General features: G+C 36.7%; 1 protein-coding gene across 3 annotated transcripts in view; it reads right to left on the reverse strand.

Moving 5' to 3' along the window:
• The window catches only part of Epg5 (ectopic P-granules autophagy protein 5), a 29938-nt gene that overhangs the window by 5250 nt on the left and 2199 nt on the right, over window positions 1-22489 (reverse strand). Inside the window, exons 3-26 of one of the 3 annotated variants that reach the window (XM_076814012.1) lie at window positions 16732-17952; window positions 15445-15849; window positions 15141-15363; window positions 13174-13346; window positions 12969-13109; window positions 12731-12891; window positions 12495-12624; window positions 11869-12413; window positions 11628-11805; window positions 9358-9588; window positions 9107-9270; window positions 8846-9031; window positions 8652-8775; window positions 8052-8573; window positions 7821-7963; window positions 7568-7745; window positions 7299-7496; window positions 7054-7185; window positions 4563-4799; window positions 4287-4470; window positions 3652-4211; window positions 3328-3497; window positions 3036-3244; window positions 2713-2958 (exon numbers count right to left, since the gene is read on the reverse strand). In XM_076814012.1, coding sequence (XP_076670127.1) covers window positions 2713-2958; window positions 3036-3244; window positions 3328-3497; window positions 3652-4211; window positions 4287-4470; window positions 4563-4799; window positions 7054-7185; window positions 7299-7496; window positions 7568-7745; window positions 7821-7963; window positions 8052-8573; window positions 8652-8775; window positions 8846-9031; window positions 9107-9270; window positions 9358-9588; window positions 11628-11805; window positions 11869-12413; window positions 12495-12624; window positions 12731-12891; window positions 12969-13109; window positions 13174-13346; window positions 15141-15363; window positions 15445-15849; window positions 16732-17952 — 6661 coding nt within the window. Of the gene's footprint in view, window positions 1-2712; window positions 2972-3035; window positions 3245-3327; window positions 3498-3651; window positions 4212-4286; window positions 4471-4562; window positions 4800-7053; window positions 7186-7298; window positions 7497-7567; window positions 7746-7820; window positions 7964-8051; window positions 8574-8651; window positions 8776-8845; window positions 9032-9106; window positions 9271-9357; window positions 9589-11627; window positions 11806-11868; window positions 12414-12494; window positions 12625-12730; window positions 12892-12968; window positions 13110-13173; window positions 13347-15140; window positions 15364-15444; window positions 15850-16731; window positions 17953-22489 lie in introns of those variants that run through there. The other 2 variants (XM_076814013.1, XM_076814014.1) reach the window with 2 other exon arrangements.

Raw genomic sequence — 22489 nt, forward strand, 5'->3', positions numbered from 1 at the left:
TTTCGAACATATGGCCATATATAACTCTTTCATGCGCAAGTGTGAGAATGAGCTACCGAAGTTTGACAGCTTACTGTTAAGATACCTTTGTAATACTGTAATTATGCTTACATATACAAAGTGTATATTACTACGTAGCATTTTCAATTAAATAAATTAGTGACAGGTATGCAATAATAACACAGTTCGACAGCCATCTGGACTTGTACCATTCAATAGCCGTTTCTTATACGTTTTCGTGCGCTGCAAACGAATCCGCAAACCGTTTGTCGCCATCACCTTCAGTTTTTGAGAAATTCGATTTTGAAAAAAACTGCAAATTTTCAACTTTGAACATTTTTTGTGTCGAAACAACGATACAAGTGAATGTTGCATTATGGCCATTTAAATATGTTTAAACAACGATCAAAGGAAAAAGGACACCCGAAATGCCCCCTTCTTTGAAGACATCTTTCAATTTATTTCCAAAACTAAGCGTCTAGGAGAAAATCTGACCATTCCACGCGATGCAGCAGACATTTTTCCTTCGGAAAGCATCAACAAAAGTGGTAAGTCACGTTTTGTTTTTAATACAGAAGCGAAATAGTTTGGCGAAACGTGCGGCGTCGACAGTGGTAGTCAACCGGGGCGCGTGATCCACTGCGGCTCAGCGTAACACAATCGTTTAAGGCGGCAGACCACTGTAAAAATCGGAAAAATTGATTTTTTCTTTTCACACTTTCCGAAAGACGTATGCTTCAAGAATACTGTCTCCAAATTTTATGAAGAAATTCGCAAAATTGACGGAGATATAGTATTTCCCGTGAAGCGGTGTCAAGCGCGCGACTAAGCCGAGCGGAACTTTGAGCGCGTTTTCCTCGAAATTACATTTTTCAACCGCGTTGACGGTTTACAGAGAAAACTATACATCCAATTGACATGAGCAAAGGCATTTATTGTACGATAAACCCGTTGCTATTACGTAACGATCAGTTTTTTTCAATTAACGACCTGCTTCTATTGTTTTTATCAACATTTCCCCAATTTTGTACCCCGAAAACATGATTTTTTTCAGTGGTCCGCCATTTTGTATTTTTTTTGCGATTTAGACTTTTTTGATCGTCATGTAATAGGCGTAGGCTTCTAGTTCCTAAATATTCTTGTCTTTTTAAATTCGGATTAACCATATGGCCTGGGCACTGTCAACGCGATAAGCACGATTTTGCCGCAGCGCACATTTTGACGAAGAGTATACAGGAAACGGATTTACGAATTTGATTGAAAAAAATTTTTTCTTACCCTTCGATATGTACATTATTAACTATACTAAGCAATACATTGATTTACTTGCGTTGTTTGGTTAAAATAAATTCCCGAAAACACCCTTACATTTCGGACCGTTACAGTGGTCTGCCCCCTTATCGCGTGACTACCACTGTCGTCGCCGCACGTTTTGCCAAACTATTTCGCCTTTGAACTGAAAGCAGAACGTGACTTACCACTTCTGTTAATGCTTTCTTCAGGAAAAATGTCTGCTGCATTGCATGGAGTATTCCGAATTTCTCCTAAACCCTTAGTTTTGGAAATAAATTGAAAGATATCTGTAAAAATGGGTGCATTTCGGGTGATTCTTTTCCCTTTGATCGTTTTGTCTAAACATATTTAAACGAAAACCTACAAGAAACGGCTACTGAAATTTTGTCGAACTCTGGAATGTAGAAGGGAAACATTTTCATTATGATGACGCTATTGTTGTAGTCGATTTAGTCGATTTAGTTGCGACCTATAGCGGAGGGAGCATGCGGCACGTGCCGGGGTCCCGGGCGTCACTCGGGCCATGCGGCCAGTGAGTGTACAAACAATCGGAGAGCGGGAGTTCCCCCAGGGCTGACCGCGCCGCCCGGTGTGGCTGCATCTCTTTCCCCTGCGCTGTCACGGGGTCCAAGAGCCTCCCTTCAACGGCCGGGGCCGAGCAGGGATGGACGACTTGCCACCTGGTCCGGAGGACCACACCATCTACCTTGCACGGCCCAGGAAGATGGGCCTCCTCCCAAAGGAGGAGGAAATGGCTTTGGATAGCCGCCTCCTCATGGTACGCATTAACCCGCCAGGATTCTACCCCGTTTCTCGGGTACGCGTCCGCTTTTTATAGGCCCGGGCTAGCTTGCGGACGGACCGTACTCACGGGGGTGACCATCGACGAGGGTGGGCGATCCCTACCTAAGGCGCACGCGTAGGTGCGCCGGAGTCATTATGCGTTGCGCAAGCCACCCTCTCCGGCCTTGGCGGTACCAGCCCGTCACTAAATGAATTCGCGGTATATGAAACCGTGTCTCGACGCCGCTTTACCAGATCTCCTATCCACCCCGTGAGCTCGTCTTTACACATCGTCCTGAACCCGAAGTTGCCGGGTCCACTTCACGTCCCCGCTAAAAGCCTTCGGATTGCGCGAGCACACGCGTACGATGCCTCTGGCCTGATGGGGTGACGGCTTGTTTACCCTCATAAGGATATCTGTCCCTCCCTCTCTACCCATTGACTCGACTCTCTGGCACTCCCTCCTTTTGTTCCTGTTTCTTGAGACTTCCCACAGCTACTCTATATTGCAACTCTGCCCCATTGCCCCCCCCCCGCTATTGTTGTAGAGCTAGCGTTATTGTTTATTTAAAAACAATTTATGAGTAGCATATTATACCTATTGGAATTTGTCATATAAAATTTTATGTTACGCACCATTAAATTTAAAGTATGCTTCCAGGGCAGCCTCCATTAATTCTCCAAGTATAGATGGCGAAGTAATTGCTGTAGACATGACTTTAAGTAAACCTACGAGAAGCGGACTTGTAGCCGTCCTTTTTAGAAGCCATGATGTCCAACTAGTGCGAAGATGTTCCATAAGGAGTCCACTTTGATTCATTGCATGAAGCAGTTCAGTGATTAATAAACTTGCTTCTGTAACTTGTTGTGGTTCCGAAACAGCTAAAAAGTTTTGCTATTTTCATTAGAAATTTTATCATTCGGAATAATGTGTGGAATATAAAATGCATCGTGCTTACTATTCGTGATAACAGCTTCCATATCGTCTAACATTTTCAACAATGTATTAGTAAATGCTTTTGGATTTGTAGACAGCAGAGATTTGTACCGTGTTGTACAACTGATCAACAGTTTTACCGAAGAACGAATGTACATTTGTCGTTTCTTTAACGTAGTCGGGTGAAAGTGATTTATTACAGGGTCATAGCCTGCCGATACCTTTAATAAACTGTAGAGCAGAATTTATCAGAAAACATGTAATAAGCGTTTATAATTTTTAGACGTAAACTAATATAATGAAATTATATTTACTTATTCACAGCTGTGTCTAGAGGGTGATATTGATCGTTGTCGACGCAAAGAATAACTCTTGGATCACAACTCATCACGTGCCAATTAATTATTTGATCGTAAGCATTTGCGTCTAGCAAATGCCAAGAAAACTTTTCAGCCTCCGTTGCTAATTGAATCGCTTTATGATTCTGGAATAAACACACACTTTTAAATTTCAAGCAGTTTTAAAACTATTTTAGAATTCCAATTTAAAAACTCTTAGAAGCTCTTAGTATATTGCACAAAAAGTTAATAGAGCTGAAAAAAGTTTGTTCTGCACGAATGTATGTACTTTCAATTTACCTGTCTAACATTTGGTTCGTTGGATAACTTTACCAATAAATTTAACAAACAAACGTGCATTCTTGCTGCAACAGGCAATGGCTGTGTTGCTAGAAAATCATTTATCCAAATTGACCAATTCACATATATAAATACACTGCCGAGAAATAAATGACTATCTGGTAGGTATTGATCAATTACTTTTATCATAAATTCTACATCATTTACGCCCGGATAAAAACGGTCCCATGGTAATGATAAAAGATTGCCATGAATGACATTTAAGATATGTTCCTTAACTGAAGCGTGTGCAAAATTAGTGACGTAAAACTGCCAGACGAAGCAGAGGATCTTGCTGGATGCTGGTAATGTATCGATAATAAAACGGATACATTCAACGAACATTGCTACAATTTTGTTAGCATAAAGGCCGTCTGTAATGATCCACGGTAACAAAACGGATCTATCATCTGTAAGTTGTTGAATCCATGCGGCGGTTGGCTCCCTTAAATTTCGCGTCCAATACGGTGTAATCCAAGGTGCATACATTTCACTTAAGACAGGCCATATTTTCTCGCATACTTTAAGTGAGACAATAAAATTATTACGCGCACAAGAATCATATATAAAACGTAATATCTGTTTCATAAACTTACACTGATCGCCTAAAGAACCCCTATCAGTTTGAAGAGTGAGCACAACAAGGGTATGACCCACCATACCAAGAAATATAGTTATCGGTTCATTGTAAACTCTGTATTTTGGATATAATCCATAAAGACCATACTGTAAACGCTCTTGCATAAAATGTCTACTCAATAATATAGCAGTATCGTGCATCTGCAATGAAGTGCAAACCATATAAATTCGCGTTCAAGTTACTTACAAGGGAAGTAACGCTTTGCGAAAGAAACACAAGCAAGTAGACAAACCTCTTGCCGAGAAAGAAGCCTTTGCTCAGTAGCATAGTGGCGAATGTCGTCTCTGACTTTAGCAAATTGAATTACAAACGCATTCTTTGGTTTACCACTGAGCGTTCCTAATAAATCTCGCCAGACATCTAGTGATAAGTTTTGACTTTCACTACTTTTTAATACAGCACTTAAAACTTCGCCATAGTGTTCGGGAAATTCATGTAGCAAAACCAGTCGTAAATGATTTCTAAACAACTACGGGGAAACGTATATTATGTGAAGAGGTATTGAAAAGGGATATTATTCAAACGTTTGTAGGCTTCTGATACTGACTCAACTGAATTAAAAGTGCTTAGTCAACATATTCACAAATAAACCCTTTCATAGGAATTAGCGATCTCCATCATGCTGATTCGTCCTTTGCAGTATAAAAACAAATTATCAGAGATTGCATGGAATTATTTTATTCCTCTGCTATTTCAATTTGTTATAAAACGCATTCTATATGCAATCTTTCCATTTCAACACACATTTGATATTCTCATACTACCGAATTTTGTTTTCACGTTTGACGTCATGCCGCCGAGACGATTTAAGATCCCGATAGTACTTTAAAAACTAATGATAACATTAAATTGTAATATACAGATATTAGAACGTAATATTAGAACGTGTTAAGTGATCATTCTGGTAATCACGCCGCTAAATTCGGCAACATTCAGGCTTTTTTTTCTCAGTGAATACAATGAATAACAATGTTGAACTTTTTTTCATTTATTAAGCTACTTGTAATGTATACGGAACAATTTTTTAAATACACTTTTAGCTGTGTTTTTTCAATGTTATTTGGAGTTCAAAATCGCGTCTTTGAAAAGAAATACCTCCCTGGCGGGAGTGATTTAAGCTCACAGACTCATCTGAAACAAAAAACCAAGCTGATTCTTAATCATTATGAGTACTGCTATCACAGGTGCTAGAATTAGCCACGTAAGTCAAAATTTAACAAAATTGCGCGCATTCAAATTTCAAGTTTCGAAATTTTCCATTCTTACTTGAAATTTGAATGCGCGCAATTTTGTTAAATTTTGACTTACGTGGCTCATTCTGGCACCTGTGATAGCGGTACTCATAATGATTAAGAATCAGTTTGGTATTTTTGTTTCAGAGGAGTCTTTGAGCTGAAATCACTTCAGCCGTCTTTTCAATGGCGCGATTTTTAACTCCAGATAACATTGAAAAAACACAATTAAAAGTGTATTTAAACAATTGTTCCGTATACATTATATGTAGCTTAATAAATGAAAAAAAAGTTTGACATTGTTCTTCATTGTATTCACTGAAGTTTTACACAAAAACCTGCATGTTGCCGAATTTTGCGGCGTGATTACCAGAATGACCCCTTGAGGGAATCTTCTGGTGTAGAGCCCCAAAAAATAGGTAATCTTTATGAATTAATTAAAGGAAAACTACTGTATATAATTTAATGGGACTTTTTGTATTGTATTAAGGATGTTTTAAATTATAGAAACATATATTTTTGTTTTATAATTAATCATTGCAGACGGCACTGGGGAGTGGATAAAGTCAAGACGTCAACAAATTGATCCAAATCGGTGGGAGCTGTATCTTCAAAAGCTATTATCCGATTTGACTGAAACTTTTTTTATTTTGAAGAATATACTTCTGACTAGGAGGCATATCGGAAAAAAATACAAAAAATTGAAAATTTATAATTTTCTAAGGCGTTGAAAGGATGAAAACTATAGGGAAAAAGTGATTTCAAACTTCAAGTGTCGTTGGTTTCTAAACAAATGTCATTTTTGTAATTTTTTCTGGTTTCCCCCCTAGCCAGAAGTATATTCTTCAAAATAAGAAACGTTTCAGTCGAATCGGATAATAACTTTTGGAGGTACAGGTCCCACCGATTTGGATCAATTTTTTGACGCCTTGACTTTAACGACTCCCCAGTGCCATCTGCAATAATTAATTATAAAACAAAAAATATATTTCTCTAGTTTAAGACATCCTTAATACAATGCGACAAGTCGCATTAAATTATATATAGTAGTTTTCCTTCAATTAATTCCTAAAAAATCACCTATTTTGGGGGCTCTAGACTGGAAATTCCCCTTAAGTATCTTCACAAAAAAAAAGTTTGACGAGTCTAACTAAATCAACAGACGAGAGTGACAACGCGCAATTGGATCTGCTGTCCTATTCAATTTTCATCATAAATTTGATTTAGATATTACCTGAAAATAAGTGTAAAATAACGAGGCGGTCCAAAATACTGACACCTTTTTCCAAATGTATATTTTATAAAAGTACCAGTAAACGATGAGCAGTGGAAATAATACTCAAAAAGGATTGATTTATCAACATATGTCGATTAAGCATTTCTGATTAAGTCTAGTGAGTATTTCAACCCTGCCAAATTTTCAACCATTCTGTATGTATGGAAATTTGAACATTGAAAATGAAATCTGTCGTACATCAAGTACACAAATACCTCGTGTAAAATTAATTTCTCCTCGTCCGGATTAAGGCCTATGTTGCATAGAGCTGTAGATACTAAGTCTATGAATCTCGATCGCTCGCTCAACTTTGGACGTCTGTAATTTAACCAGCTCCCAATATCAAACTAAAATCAAAGTGAAAATACAATACTGTAAATATATACGTACTACAAAGCCCAAAAATATTTGAAAAATTACACGTCGATGTAACGTGTAAAATGTACTCCAAATAACTCACCTTTGATAGCAATACGAAGCACAGATCAACGTTAGTGCCAGTAGATAATTCGACAACAGTTTGATACATCTGTAAGAATGTTGAAGCACCACCAGCGACAGGTGTGAAATATGGCCCGAGTAAACCGCCAAGGTTTGGCCTTTGCAGTATGGTGTTTAATAAATGTGGGCCTTGACTTTCCTCGCCACTAATAAATAACTTGTAGAACGTTCGCATTAATAATGTGCCAATTAAAAGTATCCTTATGGAATCTCTATGATTATACTTACTTGCCCTAATTTTTCTAAACAAGTAGTAATAAGTTGTTTTGTTGGCAGACACAGTGCTGCTTCTTCCGAATAACATTCTATGAGGTAATAAAATAATTTAACGCCGCTTTCTTGAACTTTGTGTAATATCGTAGTATTCTCACTAGTTCGACTTATAGTTACTTCATGCTCTATCATTCTGCAAGGTATCAAAATAACAGTTAAATTCACATCGACGTCCATAAATCACTGAGACAACTGTTGTTACACATACGCAATTAAATGATCTATAAAAACACATCCTTGAGTGACTTTACTAGGTGGTGGCTGACTAGCTCTTACTAATAAATTTTCATATTCTGCTCTATTTTCAGCTATCATGAGATCGACACCATCGCTAACATGAGCTTCAGCTATCTAAATATTAAAATACCGAGTAAATAATTCAGAGTAGTTACGATATAAATTTCCTTCGTTCAAAACAAGAAAGATACAAAACTCTTACCTTAATCCTGATTACTGCTGGGCCAGCGCAATGAACGGTAGGCGGTGTTCCTGGCCGAGATCGTTTTTGATTCGCAGGTGCTGAATCGCACAGTGCGTGCAACGTTATATGATTTTCAATCTCTCGATAGAGTGTTGGCGCCAATTCCAAAAAGGTACAATCTACCGCTGTATGCTCAGAAATCATTAAATTATGTGTTTGTGCATAATCCAGTATTATCTTTAGATGTGGCTTAATTAAATTGATGGTTGCGTTAAAATTGTATAAATCCTCCCTAGGTATACAATTAAGAATTCGTTGATTTCGATTTAAGGATGGCGGTGGAGCAGGGCGTTCGTATGTAGTCAATCTTTTAAAAATTCTTCGTAATGGATCGGCTATTTCGAACAATGCGATGGAAGTGTTTGTTCCCTTTTGGCATTGAGTTTCCCGATCCCTATAACATGTACGTTCCCACTCTTGCACTGCCTTTATTTGGTTCTGTTGAGCTATCCAAAAATCAACATATTCTAACCACGGAGTCTGCTTAAACAAATATTATGAAACACGTTACTCTAACGTCTTCTGGGTACGAATGAACCACGAATGCAAGAACCTTACCCAATCATCTTGAACAAGTAGCACTAATTTCTGTGACATATATTGCGGAGGTAATGCAGGTAGATAAAGACCAGGTTCTTGTAATCTCGGTTCCTCAAGCCACAAACTTAACGTCTTATAAAATCTGCAAAGATATCATTTCTAATATGTTTCCTTCAAAATTCACGTATCGTTTATAGACTAATAATACGCACTTTGCTGCATTAAAATAAAAGGTTCGCCTTTCGTCAGTAATTGGTTTTCCATCGTCCAAATCTTTTTCTCCTTTCATTTGAAAGTACATGGTGGTATCGTGCAATCGTTTCTTCAATTTCTTTAAGTAACTTAAATTAATCATGCCCTCGAAAAACTTTTCACCAATTCCACCGTAATTAATCACTCTGAAAAGATGACAGAAGTGGCATGTAGGGGCAGGCATGTGAAACATGTACGATTATGTGACACGCAAAACAAACCCCGATATGGACGGAACTCTAGCAAGAAACAGAGCAAAAAAATTTTGCCACAAAAGAGGAAGAATAGGATGATCCATGGGGGCATCTAGTGCTTGTTGAGACCAACGATAAATAGATAATCCATTGGTCCCAAATGGTTGTATTTTCACTGCGGCACAAGCTCTCTAAAACATATATACCGCATAAAAAAAATGTATAGGTAATGTGTAATAAAAAAATAGGATTAATATATTATATTATATGCGACATACCTTGACGGCGGCATCTAATGATATTTTAGGATTTATTGACAAGTCTCGTAAGATTTCACGCCACAGCCCGGTTTTAATTTCTTTGTTATACTGTTCAATTGACAATATTTCATAAGCAACCCAAATTGATTGAGTGGATCCTCCTAAAAGACTGCTTGAATTTGAAGAACCTGTTGCCCAATTTAAAAATGATCCGAATGATGCTACTACGTTCCGGTTAGATGTTGTATTCTGAAAATGATCGTAATCAAATTTGAAAATATTTTTACACGAAAGTGTATTATGTCGTATAAATAAGACTATTGTTATAAAAACTATTATTTTCAAAAGATTTAAGAAGAACGAGAGAAACAAGGGAAATAAATATATCTTCTCTGTGAAACTTTTTGCGATGTCAATGGCATCGCCAATTTTAACTAAATTATTTCTGATAAATCTAGAGTGCTTCAATCCCGACTGATTGAAAGGAAAGAATGTATTGCACGTTGAGAAGACACGGAGCGTACTAGATTCAGAATCGACTGGTTCATGTGTTCTAATATCTAATGATATATTTTCTTCTTCATTTTAAATACTATTTCTTTAAATAATTATGGATACTAATTGTTATAGTGGTTTCCCAAATGTTAATACTGATTATATATATGCAAAAGGGTCATTTCACAAAAATCCTGGTTACATTGTTGAAATTTAAAAAGATCTTCTTAAAATATAAGAAAATTTGCTACTTTTTAGAAGATATACGTACAAAAACACTTTTTCTATGATATATTCTCCTTTTTCAGATTTTTAAAATCGCGCCCGATGTTAAAAACTTGCATTTGTTTAAAATAATTGCACAAAAATGGTTAAAAAAAATTTAAACTGAAATAATTTTTTCTTAAAACTTCAATGTCTTCTCTATAAGCACCATAAAGCTTATCTCCATCCGTTTACTATTTCCATAGTTATAATGTATTGAAAAAAAGTTAGCACTTAACTTCAAACAGCTGTAAAATCGACATTTTTCAAATTTTTGAAAAATCCTTTGAGGTACGTTTTAATATCACTAAAGACAACAAGATATTCAAATTTCAGCAATCTACGAAAACTTACTCCGAAATCTGTCCGAGTTCGCATGGAATAACTATTAAATTTATGCCAATTATACATTTTAATTATCGACAAAGATTATATGATTTCATAGTTATAGAAATCTGTAAAATATTGTTTAAGTTTTACAACAAAGACATAAACTTTTGAGTAAAAAAAAGTGCTATAGAAACTCATTCATTAGTTTATGATCAATTTTCTACTCACTAATTTTAAGTATAAAAAACGGTGTTTCTGCAAAGCAGCAGTCTGTATAAAATGTTCTTATTATTGGAGATAATTTGGTTGCCGAGTTTACTTCAGAATAGTAGCAAAAACATGATTATTAAAATAAATATTTACAACTAGCCTTGCATTCCATTATATCAGCGAAGGCCAGCTTGAGCCATTTGGGAGCCCGGGCTCCATGATGTTTACCACAGCTGCGTGGAAGGGGAGCTCGAAAGCCAATGATAACGTGGGCGCGCCACGGATAGGGAAAACTGTAAGAGTGTAACTAGTAGTGTGCGGTGCAGACTCGTACCCCTAGGCTGAAATAACTGGCCCTCTTAGGAGCCCCAGTGGCAGCGATTACTGAGGCCCTCAAGAATCCCAGTCATTCAAGCCTATCGTACGGGTATTAGGCAGCACCGCACACTACTTCAGTTTTCCCCATCCGTGGCGCGCCCACGTTATCATTGGCTTTCGAGCTCCCCTTCCACGCGGCTCCGGAAAACATCATGGAGACCGGGCTCCCAATGGCTCGAACTGGCCTTCGCTGCATTATATGTTTCGAACTGCTATAACAAACTTTTAGTATCATGACATTGCTGTATATAAATAAGTAGTAATCTTTAGAGATTATAATAATGTTAAGGGACGAAGTTTATTAAATAAAGGGTATTTAAATTTAAAAAAAAAAACTTAAAAAACTGGCCTCAGTAGGGATTTGAAATTGTATCACAAAAAGTATGACACTTTGTTTATTTTCGCTCAAGATTTAGGAGAGATATTTGGTTGAAATCAACGAAATTACTGCTGCGAACTCGCTTTGTTTGGATATTATCACAGTAATTCGTAAAAATTAATTCTAAGTAGATGCAGCTTTTATAATAATGCTGCAAAAATATATTATTATAATCTTAACAATTAATGCAATCTTGATCGTAGTAAAACATGTAAATTTAATTTGTTCTTACGGAAAAAAGACTCTGAAACATGTTGTCCACTGTTGTTTTCGCTTCCGCATGGAAAAATGCTGCACTGATCACTGTATCCATTAAATATAATACGCTTTGGTCTTTGTTCCAATCTGGTACAAGTACGAGTACATTTAGCCACAGATAAACAAAATTCTTTGGAGTTTGTAAACAATACCTACAATAGTAAATAAATGGATTTTTATTCTATAAGAGGTCTAAAACAAGCGTGATCATTTACCTCTTAAAATTATATAAATGTGAGTGTATCATGTTTGAAAACTGTTTCAGTATTGTTCCAGGAAATTCTGTGGCTATGAGACTTTTAGCGACCTTCATGTACGATCTATCAGCCGTAATTAAAGAAATAATCAGAGCAATAAATTTGTCATTTTTAACCAACGAATCAACGCAATCCAAGAATAACGGTAGAATATGATGTAAACATGTAAGCACATGCTCGTATTTGTAATAACATTGCAATATTTGTAATTGACTGAAACCTTTCGAGCATATCAATGGTATAGAGTGGCCCCATAATGTCATAACTGTTGCTACATAGCACGCGATTGGTTGCTTTTCTCGTGCTCCATTTACTAATGTCTCCAAATGGTCATCGGAATCCATGTCAGGTATATGAGCAAATGCATCCGCAAGATTCGTAAGTGCGTGACGGCACACTACGTCAGTCTGATCGAGTACATGTAATCGAAGTCTAGAAATCATTTCCCATGCCCATATCAAAAAGACATGTTCAGCATTTTGAGGCCGTATCATTGACGAAACCTGTAAATTTCAATTTAATGTAAGAACATGAAAAGAATCATTGCACGAAGAAAGCATTGAGATAATATTATAAAATCATGCCTGTTTAACACCTTCTGCTAATAAAGATGCAGTTTGAACAGGAGTATCAGGTACATACTTCATAGTAAGTTCAACAATTAATAATGCTATGCGTCTATGTAAATCAATGGGAAGGTATAAACTACCATTCCTGTAGTAAATACATAAATTAAATCCTTATTATATTAAATACACATATACATGTTTACATCGATATAACTGGTAAAATAGAGATAAATTCAGGAATGCGTTCTTACTCATCAAAATTCCAATTCAAGTGGGTAAGAACTAATCGAGCTAGATGATTCTCGGTCGATGTTAACGGATATTGATGTAGCCATCCCGAAAGAATTGCTATGTCTTCTTTGTGTGGAACCCACTTGTCAATCTTCAATTCAGTAAATAAATACAGGCTTAGCTGAAAATAATTATAGGTGAAACTAGATGTTTACTATTTATAAACGAATGTGCGTATGATAGAATTGTTATTTGTACCTTTCCAACCGATACAAAGTTGGCTTTTAGTTTATGCAAAATATCTGACAGAAGCGAGGGATATTTATTTGTTAAGTTTGACAGAAGAGATCGCGCATCTTTTGAGCAGGAATCTTGTGTCTTTTCACTGAGAAATCCAATCTATAAATTATGATTATAATTAGATAGTCATAACTCAAAAGTAATTACAAAAGATGACGCGTACTTGAAATAAATCAATCGTTGCTGCTTTCACAAAGTCATAATCTTTATCAGCTCTTGCCATAGCCATATTAGCAAATGTTGTCAGAAGGAAATACGATTCATCTCCTGGCATGCTGCTCAATTTCTCTTCAAATTGTTTACGCAGTTGTGCACAGTTTAGTTCGCTTTCCCAATCTTTAATATTATCACGATATAAAAGACCCGTGTTATTTACTGTTCACTTTCGATATCTTTTTTAACTTCTCTTAAGAGTCCTCCAGACGCTGATGCATGTTGCAGTGAAACGTTGATACATGCATCATGATGCAGTAAACAAACTGACCGCAGTATGCCAGCAGATTGGCAGCAAATTCGAGGAGATCCTGACGTCAGATATCGGGACCTACTATGTCCGCATTTAACTATGGGGTTTTGTGGTCAGAGCCTGATGTCAGGATCTGACATCAGCTTGACAGCAGATACCGAGCAGATCCTGCTGCCGTGGTCTGACCGCAGATTGGGAGCAGAAATCGAGCAGATCCTGACGTCAGATTCGGGGCCTACTATGTCCGCATTAAGCTATGGTGTTGGGGTCAGATCCTGATGTTAGGCTCTGATCGCAAAACCATAATTCAATGCGGACATAGTAGACAATTTTATATAATAGTATAGATTTAAAAACAGTCCGAAAGTCTTAAGCGTAAATAACATATAGAACACGTTTATAAGACCGACTTGAAAGATCTGATTCTTACCATATTTTATGGAAGAAACAAAAGTTGGAAAACCATGTATTTTTAGACGGGTATTATAACATTTTTAATATTTTACTTAGCAGGTTGTTGTTGGTCAATTGAATGCCAGGGAGGCTCAAAATAATTATTTAAACTTTTAAAGACAGTTCTTCCAAATATAAAAGAATTAAGGCCGTCACCCATTACGCCGTAGCGAAGCGCGGCGACCAAAGCGAAATGTTCGTTGCTGCTCTTCTGTTATATGATGCGTGGTCGCGGCGCATCGCTTCGCCGCGCTTCAGCCTAGTGGACGACGACCTTTAATGATAACTATTCCATTCAGTCATCTTAGGGCGGTATTATCATCAGTCGTTGCTTAAAACTAAGATCGCCTTAAGCATATGGCATCCTCTACTAGTCTAGTAGATTAGTAAAGGATGACGGATGCTTAAGACGATCTTAGTCTTAAGCAACGACTGATAATTTCGCCCTTAGAGACGGGTATACCAAATATATACTCCGCAGTGAAATGCCGGCAAATGCGAGCGTAACTCGAGAGCCCTGAATGATCGAGCCCTGGACCACTTATTCCCACCGCGGTGCTATTTCGCAAGCGAGAAGCGCTCGCGTCGTGAACTACTATTATTTAAAAATGCCATTAAATTGTATCAGCAGACACTCCTTACTTTCTACCGCCATTCTGCTGTCAGATCCTGCGCAGGGTCTGCTTGATTTCTGTCATTAAATTGTACCAGCAGATTCTCCGCAGTTATTGCCGCCAAACTGCTCGCAGGTTATGTCAACAGGATCTACTTGATTTCTGCTGTCTATTTGCCCCCAAATCGCTTTGTACAGAATCTGATCGATTTCTGCCATTAAATTGTACCAGCAGACCCTGCCGCCAATCTGCTCGCAGGTTAAGACAGCACAATCTGTTGGCTTTCTGCTGTCAGTCTGCTTTCATCATCGAATATAACAAATCCTGTATCAAATCTGTAGTCTTCCTGTCACAAACATTTGTACTCAGGTGTTGCGCGAAATCTACAAAACGGACGTGGCTGACTGGGTATGTTGCTACGTCTGTGGATCGGTTTCCGTGTTTCAGCATCAGAAGCGGAACTGGCATCTTGCTGATCAGCTAGACGCGTGAGCAAGATGCAAGAGTCATGAAACCTGCATCATGATGCATGCATCGGTGTTTCACTGCAGCATGTATCAGCGTCTGGATGTCCCTTTATCGTGTAACTATACTTACTTTGTACATTTATACCAGGACTGTGTATATCTGTTTGCGCCGAGTCAGTATGTAAAATATAAAATATCTGCCACAAAGTATTGGAAGATATTAAATGATATGGGATAGTAGCTAAATATTGCCATGCACCTAAGCGACGTGAAGAAAATATACAGAGAGTCGATCTAAGAAAGAAACAGTCAAATTCAACTTGAAGTTTCACTAACACTGATCCGTCAGTAACCTGTAAAAGAAAAATTAAATTTTTTTAATTAAATAGGTTTACCATTATATCACAATATTATCAAATACAACCCGATATTACCTGACTTCTATCAAATTCCTCCCACTGATCACTAGCATACTGCACGATATCTCTAATTAATGCGCATAGCCGCTTAGCTAATTGTCTATATCTTGGGGAGTCGTATGTTTTTAAGCCTTGCTTTAGAATTTTAACAATCACTGTAAAGAATGCAAACATTCGTAACATGTGATGATGAGTAATATAATTTTTGTTTTGGTAATATCCATGATTCTGATACTGGATATACAAGACATGTTCAAACACTTTATCAAAAGGAATTTGATGTAGTAAAGAAATAAGATCATTTTCATATAAGTGCGCTGGAGCATTAGCTATATCTTCATCTTCCTCTCCATCTTCATCCAACATTACCCAAACTGTATCGCTGAGGGTACATGCTGTATCTTGTAATGATATTTGTACCTAATTAACATAATAAACTTTATTGTATTCGTTAATAATGATTATTTACTTATTAAGTCTCTGAGGAAGTTCTGTTGTTTACTTTATCCTAACTGTTTGATCAGCTAAATTATCCCTGTAAATAAATCCGATGCTCATAGTGTATACAATGTCGCAAATACGCTTTGTCAAGGGGCATCTTCTAGGGTTTACACAAAAACCGACTTTTGAAAAAACCGGTTTTCGAATTCCACTATTCCCCATAAACTGGTTGAGCCGGTTTTCGAATTTTCACGAAAAATATAATTAAAATAGAAAATAAATTTGTACTTTAAAAATGTTCAGTTTTTTTAATATTTATGGAATTATAAAAATATATCAAAATAAAATATACTCTATCTATACCAAACCAAATAAATAAAAAAACTGAAATAACTAAAATCCGTACAAAATATAAATTAGAAATCATTATTTCATTTAGTATTTTTCTTCCGAAAATATAAACTCGTGAAGATTAGTTTTACAGTAAACTGTTACCTACTACAATATGCTTGTGTCCCAGGCGATTTCAAGTCAAAATGTTAACGTTCTTAATTAAATAATTAATTCATTTTTACATATTAATTCAAGTATATAAAATCGATATTTTTTTTTAAATTTAAAAACCGGTTTTCGAATTTTACAAACTTATAAAAGAAAATCGTTTTTTAAACACGGTTTTTAAAACCCGACAACCCCTAGCATCTTCATTCTACGACATTTCACAAAAAATTCCTTCTTTAAGGAGTTAGATTATTTTATACTTTAAGTTGTACACACAAAACTGGGATGAAACGATCTATGAACCAAAACAACAGAACTTCCCCACAGGATTAATATACATTGCAGTAGCAGAAGAAATACCTGTTCAAGAAATTGCTCCCTCTCCTTTATTGGTAATAAAATAACAGCCAATGTAGTTATTATGTGATCCAAATACTCATCATTCAATGGAGATGTACTTAATTTATTAAACTGTTGTGGTACTGGCATTTGAACATAACTTCGGGCCCAATTCATTATACCGCCTGGACATCTTAGAATATGATTCAGCAGGAATAAATGATCTTGCCAGGTTGCCACTCTTAATAAAATCGCCACTAGTTTCGTAAGCCATTCTCTAGTATCTGTTACAAACTTTCCATCTCTTAATACTTTCCTTTGAAAATTAAATAATATAGTTATACACATTCTAATTTCCACTAGTTGCGGTATCGTTTGGGAGGACATATAGACTGGCAATAGATTTACAGGTGCATTTTGAGAGAGATTTGTGAATTCCTTGCAACAAACACATACTCTTTGAATGTAATGCTCAATTTGCAATCTTAATAGCTCAGCTTCATAACAATACAGCGCTTGGGTATTGTGCAACATTTCTTTTATTGCCGATAAGTTTCGCGACAGGGTCACTAATGCCTGTTGATTAAAATGGGCGATAGAATATTCATGCGTAGCGGTAACTGGATTCCCATCCTGACACTCTCCTGTCTCTGTAATGCAGGTTTTGTCTAAGCACCATAATTGCTTTTGCGTTTCTCTACAAGCTTTCTTTAGAGTTTCCAACTCGTGTGAATTTGTAATGAAATGATTTCTTATGCGAAGATAATTCATTAAAAGCTCATGCAATCTATGCTGCTGCCTAGTTGTGGTACTTCTAAGTTGAGTTTCTGTAAATTCCGAAATGAACATATCAGCCAATGCTAATTCTTGGTTGTTATATAATGACGTTAATTGGCTCTCCGTAAATGGTATAACGTCTTTAAACGTAGTAGATATATCAGCTTCATTCTTTGCACACTCTGATTGTTTTTTTGCTTGCTTGTCATATACATTTTTTATGTCTTGCGTACTCAATGTAGATTGCTGTGCATTTAATGTCACAGTTTCATTATTACATTCAAGAGTATCAGGCACACTATTTACCACCTGCATCGCAGAGGCCAATGCTTTAACTTTTTCCATACTGATTGATGGATTGAAATTGAGGCCTTGATTGCTGAGGTCCTTGGCCTTTCCCATACTTTTCTCCAAGGTTTTTTCCGGCGGCGTATTAATATTTATAGTATCATCATCAATTTCATCCTATAATTTATTTAAAAATATTTGTCACTATTATTTACACCCAAATAATGGTAAAATAATCCGTAAATTTACACACCCACATGAATATTTTTGTGTAGCAGTTACAAATGGTATTATTAAAGTCATATAAATATTATTCTATTTAACTGATTTTTCAAGAATATCAAATTGTATCCTTTGCATCTTTAAGTGGAATTTTGTTCTTGTATGACAACAGTTACTATTAAAGTGAATCCCTAACTATTAACATACCGATTTGACAACAAAAATTTAGAGAAAGATGAGAATTAATATTAATTTTTCACGTAACAAGATGAAGGTAACACATTTATTACAAACAAATGGGTTTTCGCATAAAACAGATTGTATGCTACATTTTAGATATTTTATCTATGAACAATAAAATCATGGTCTTTCTAATTTCAGACTAACCATAAGTATAGAAATAAATTTCCACTTCATAGTATGATAAAAAAAATCGTCTAATTTCGTGCTGTTTTGAGCGTCTCAGGGTGGTGTAATTTCTTAAGTGTTTTCATTCTGAATTTGCTTATCTTTTACATTATGTTATAGTTTGTATGCTTCTTTCTAATTACATTCGCCGTTTGTCAATGGCGAATAAAGTATCGCTTATTTCATAGAAATAAGCATGGCCTTGGTAGTTTCATTTACTTCATCTTAAATTTAACAATATATATGACTAGTTTTACTACCCGGCTTTGCCCGGAATTTAGATTCTAATTTTATAAAAAAAAGGTTTTTGTGAAAATAGTGACATTCATCTGGATAGGCCAGGCATAATGAGCTGAGGCACCTTTCATGACTCCTGAGTTGACCGTTTGAAAATTTTTAGCCAACAAACACACAAACATATAAACTTTCTGCTTTATCTATTATTAGGATTGTATCTATGCTAGTTCATGTGACATAAATTCCTTGTAGAAAGTTATACTAGTATTATAATACATATATCGTAAAAGAGCCTGCCCAACTAGGAAATGTGCACTAAGGACACACAGTTTGAAAACCCAAGTACATGATACAATGACAAAAACTAGGAATGCAAATGGGTATTTCTACAAACAGAGGGCTAACAAAGAAAGATTCTGAACCCAGAAATTAAAAAAATTCTGAGACTTTGAGTATGTAGAGGATTTCCTCCTGATTACAACGCAATTTTTGTTTGCTGCCCAAATTCACTCTAAAGAGGTGAAATTGACCCCTTAAATTCCGGCTATTTTCTGATTTTGTGTTATAACTCGCGAACTGTAAGATCTGTAAGTTACCAAATGACAGTCCTAATTAAAAGAAGTAACTTTTGTCTTGGAACTTTGTTTCTATCTCTTCTGTAAGAGACAATCTGTATTGCGAGTTACAAAATAAAATCGGAAAATAGCTGAATTTTCAGGGGTTAATTTCACGCCTTAGGGTGAATTTAAGCAGCAAACAAAAATTGCGTTGTAATCAGGAGGAAATCCCCTATATATTCACAAAGTTTCAAATATTTTTGAATTTTCGTGTTCGGTATCTATCCTTGTATAAAAGCCACAAAGAACAAGTACTGCAAGTCACTACATCAAAGTATTCAATTAATATATTAGATGATTGAATCAGAAGTCATCACAAACGTAAACTGAATTAGGAAAAAATCAATAGGAGTAACTCTAAAGAGGTGGTTTATACAAGTTTGACAGGAGTTGACAGGTTAGCGAACCCTGAAAACAAAGTAAAATATTTTAGTAGGCAGGGAAACATGAATTCGACAGTGTCTGGAGAAACGTTTTGAAGATAGACCAGCCTAAGATGTATGCATTCAAATGTAAAAGACATGTTTTCATCCGTGGAAAGCTACGTGAGAAATTACTTCCTGCACATATTACACATGCAATCAAAGTTGCAAACTATTCTGTGACGATTTCGGGTTGTGTTAATGAAAACGCAATTGTGATAGCTTTTTTAGAAACAACAATATTTAACTTTTATGCAGTAGCAACCTGTTCTAATCACAGAACAACTTATATGGTATAACATTTCTTTTATGCAAGATATTGATAAGATGCATAGTGCGAACATTATTCAAAATAGTTACACGATAGCGAGCTCTAAGGTAGTGCTCCATAACTGGTGTGCCACGAGATGATGCTAAGTGTGCCACGGCACAATGCCTCCAAGAGGAGAGAAGCACAAGTCTTTCTTTCAACAAAGTTTTTCATAAATAAATAAATGTAATTTCTGTGTATACACTTTGTGTTCCAACTTCCATGTGTTTTATATATTTTTACTTGTGGTATAACGTGGAATTCTGGGAAGGTCTTAGGTGTGCCTTGGACGAGAAAAAGTTGCGGCGGACTGCTCTAAAGTATGTATAGTACCCGCAGAGGATATTATTCTGAAAGGGACCGGTGGCCGATCGAAATGAGGTTTGCAGGGGGGAGGGGGTGGAGCCTAAATCTAAAATTGTAGCTTCGGGTATTTATTAGTTTCCGAAATATTAATAAAAAGTTATTGTTAATTTTATTTTTGTAATTTTTTTTAACGTTGGTGCAGGCCCCTCTACCAGGGTTGCCACCTCTCCGGTTTTCGCCCGAAGACGTCGGGTTTTGAAGCAAATCTTCGGGCTCTGGTTTTATTGGAATAATCTCCGGGTTGTAGGAAAAAATGAGATAATATGAAATTGTGGTATTATACAATGCTTCAAATTTAATATACAATAGAAGTTATTAATTAAAAAACAGATTCTTTTAAATTCTGAATTGTTTGAGCTTAAAAGAATTGCACATTTGTTTTCCGAATATTCGGGAACAATTTTTTTTTGCTTTTTTTATCTCCGGGTTTATATTCGAATCTCCGGGTTGAAATGTGTGGCACTCCGGGATTTATATGGTGATAAGGTGGCAACCCTGCCACTTACCCGGGAACCCTCCCGTCCTGCCAATTTTTTATTTTTGAAATTTTGTAACCACAGTCTCATCTTTAGCATCGCCAAACTCACATCGGTTCGCTACCATGCTTTATGCGCGCCTCCGGACTAATCTAGCCCCAACCAATACTAATACCCGGGACAAGTTGGAACGTGGAATGCGTTGCGTCGGTATAAGTCAACAGAAATATTGTTTAGGGGGGGGGGGGGGTAAAGTGATTAAAAAAATCGGTAAGGTGTACCCTTTTATGCACAATTACCCCTGTGTCTCTTGAACGCATTAATTGCCGAAGCTAAAATTTTATATTTGGGGTCTTTCCACACCCCTCCTAATACCCACCGAGTTTCATCTCAATCGGCCACCGGTCCCTTTCGGAAGTACAGTGACTAACAGCCATAATCGTACACTCTTTAAAATCGCATAACTTTTTTAAAATTAATCCAAACGACTTGAGTTTTTTTTAGAAGCTAGAAGGATTAGTTTGCTAAGTGACGTGATTCGTCGTTTTGAAAAAAATGCACTTGGTTGGAATAGCAAAAAAAAATAGAAAAGGAAAAATAGAAAATGAAGTAAGATGTATACGTGTCTAAAATTTCATGAAAATCGCTTAAAGATCGCAGAATAAGGTCGAGAATCGCTGATTTTGGGAATTTCCGCGATTCTCGACCTTATTCTGCGATATTTAAGCGTTTATAGCTCAGAGCAACGTTAACCGATTTTCATGAAATTTTAGACACGTATACAACTTACTTTAATTTACAAACAGGCTTTTTGAATTTTCATTACAGGCTCACAAAAAAAAGTTGAAAAAACGACCTTTTCTATTTTTTTTTTGCTACTCCGACCAAGTGCATTTTTTTCAAAACGACGAATCACGACACTTAGCAAACTAATCCTTCTAGCTTCTAAAAAAAGCTTAAGTCGTTTGGATTAATTTTAAAAAAGTTATGTGATTTTAAAGAGTGTACGATTATGGCTGTGAGCCACTGTACAGCCCCCGCAGAGATATAGAAAGATCATAAATGAAACACTCGAGCAGCAGCGGTCTTTGAGGCCCCGGCACCCAGGGTCGTAGGTCTGGGTTAGGAGTGCTGTTGCAAGAATATCGGTAGGCTCTGAGTTTCAAGCCGCGTACCCGAGAGCCCTGATTCTGGCCCTGAGTAAGGCCAGTGCCCCTTCTCTGCCCATACATCTGCTGATTCGCTTGTTCCGACTCTCGAAACATGTAAACAGACAGCGCTTCCGCTTTTATGACCTAGCTATATCTCTGTGGGTACTATAATGACCTGCACCATCAGTAAACAGAAAAATGAGGGGTACAGGGTCATCCGCTAAAACTGCAACCTACGCGCGCGCGAACAGACGAAAATGGCAACACTGCCTCACGGATGCATTCCACTACAACCATTCACCGGCCCGGCACTCGGAGGGTTGCCAGCGACCGCTGGACAGCATGATGCCCACTGCCCAAACTTCGAAGTTTTTAGGATAGTCTCTTTCAAATTAACGTCGCAAAGAGCTATTCGATATTTCTCGAGCTGGGTTGAAGAATTTGGGGCATTTTTCGTATAACTTTTGAACTATAAAAGATATCGGAATGCAATTTGCGCCGAAAA

Source organism: Andrena cerasifolii, chromosome 6 (assembly GCF_050908995.1).
Source record: "Andrena cerasifolii isolate SP2316 chromosome 6, iyAndCera1_principal, whole genome shotgun sequence".
Taxonomy (NCBI): domain Eukaryota; kingdom Metazoa; phylum Arthropoda; class Insecta; order Hymenoptera; family Andrenidae; genus Andrena; species Andrena cerasifolii.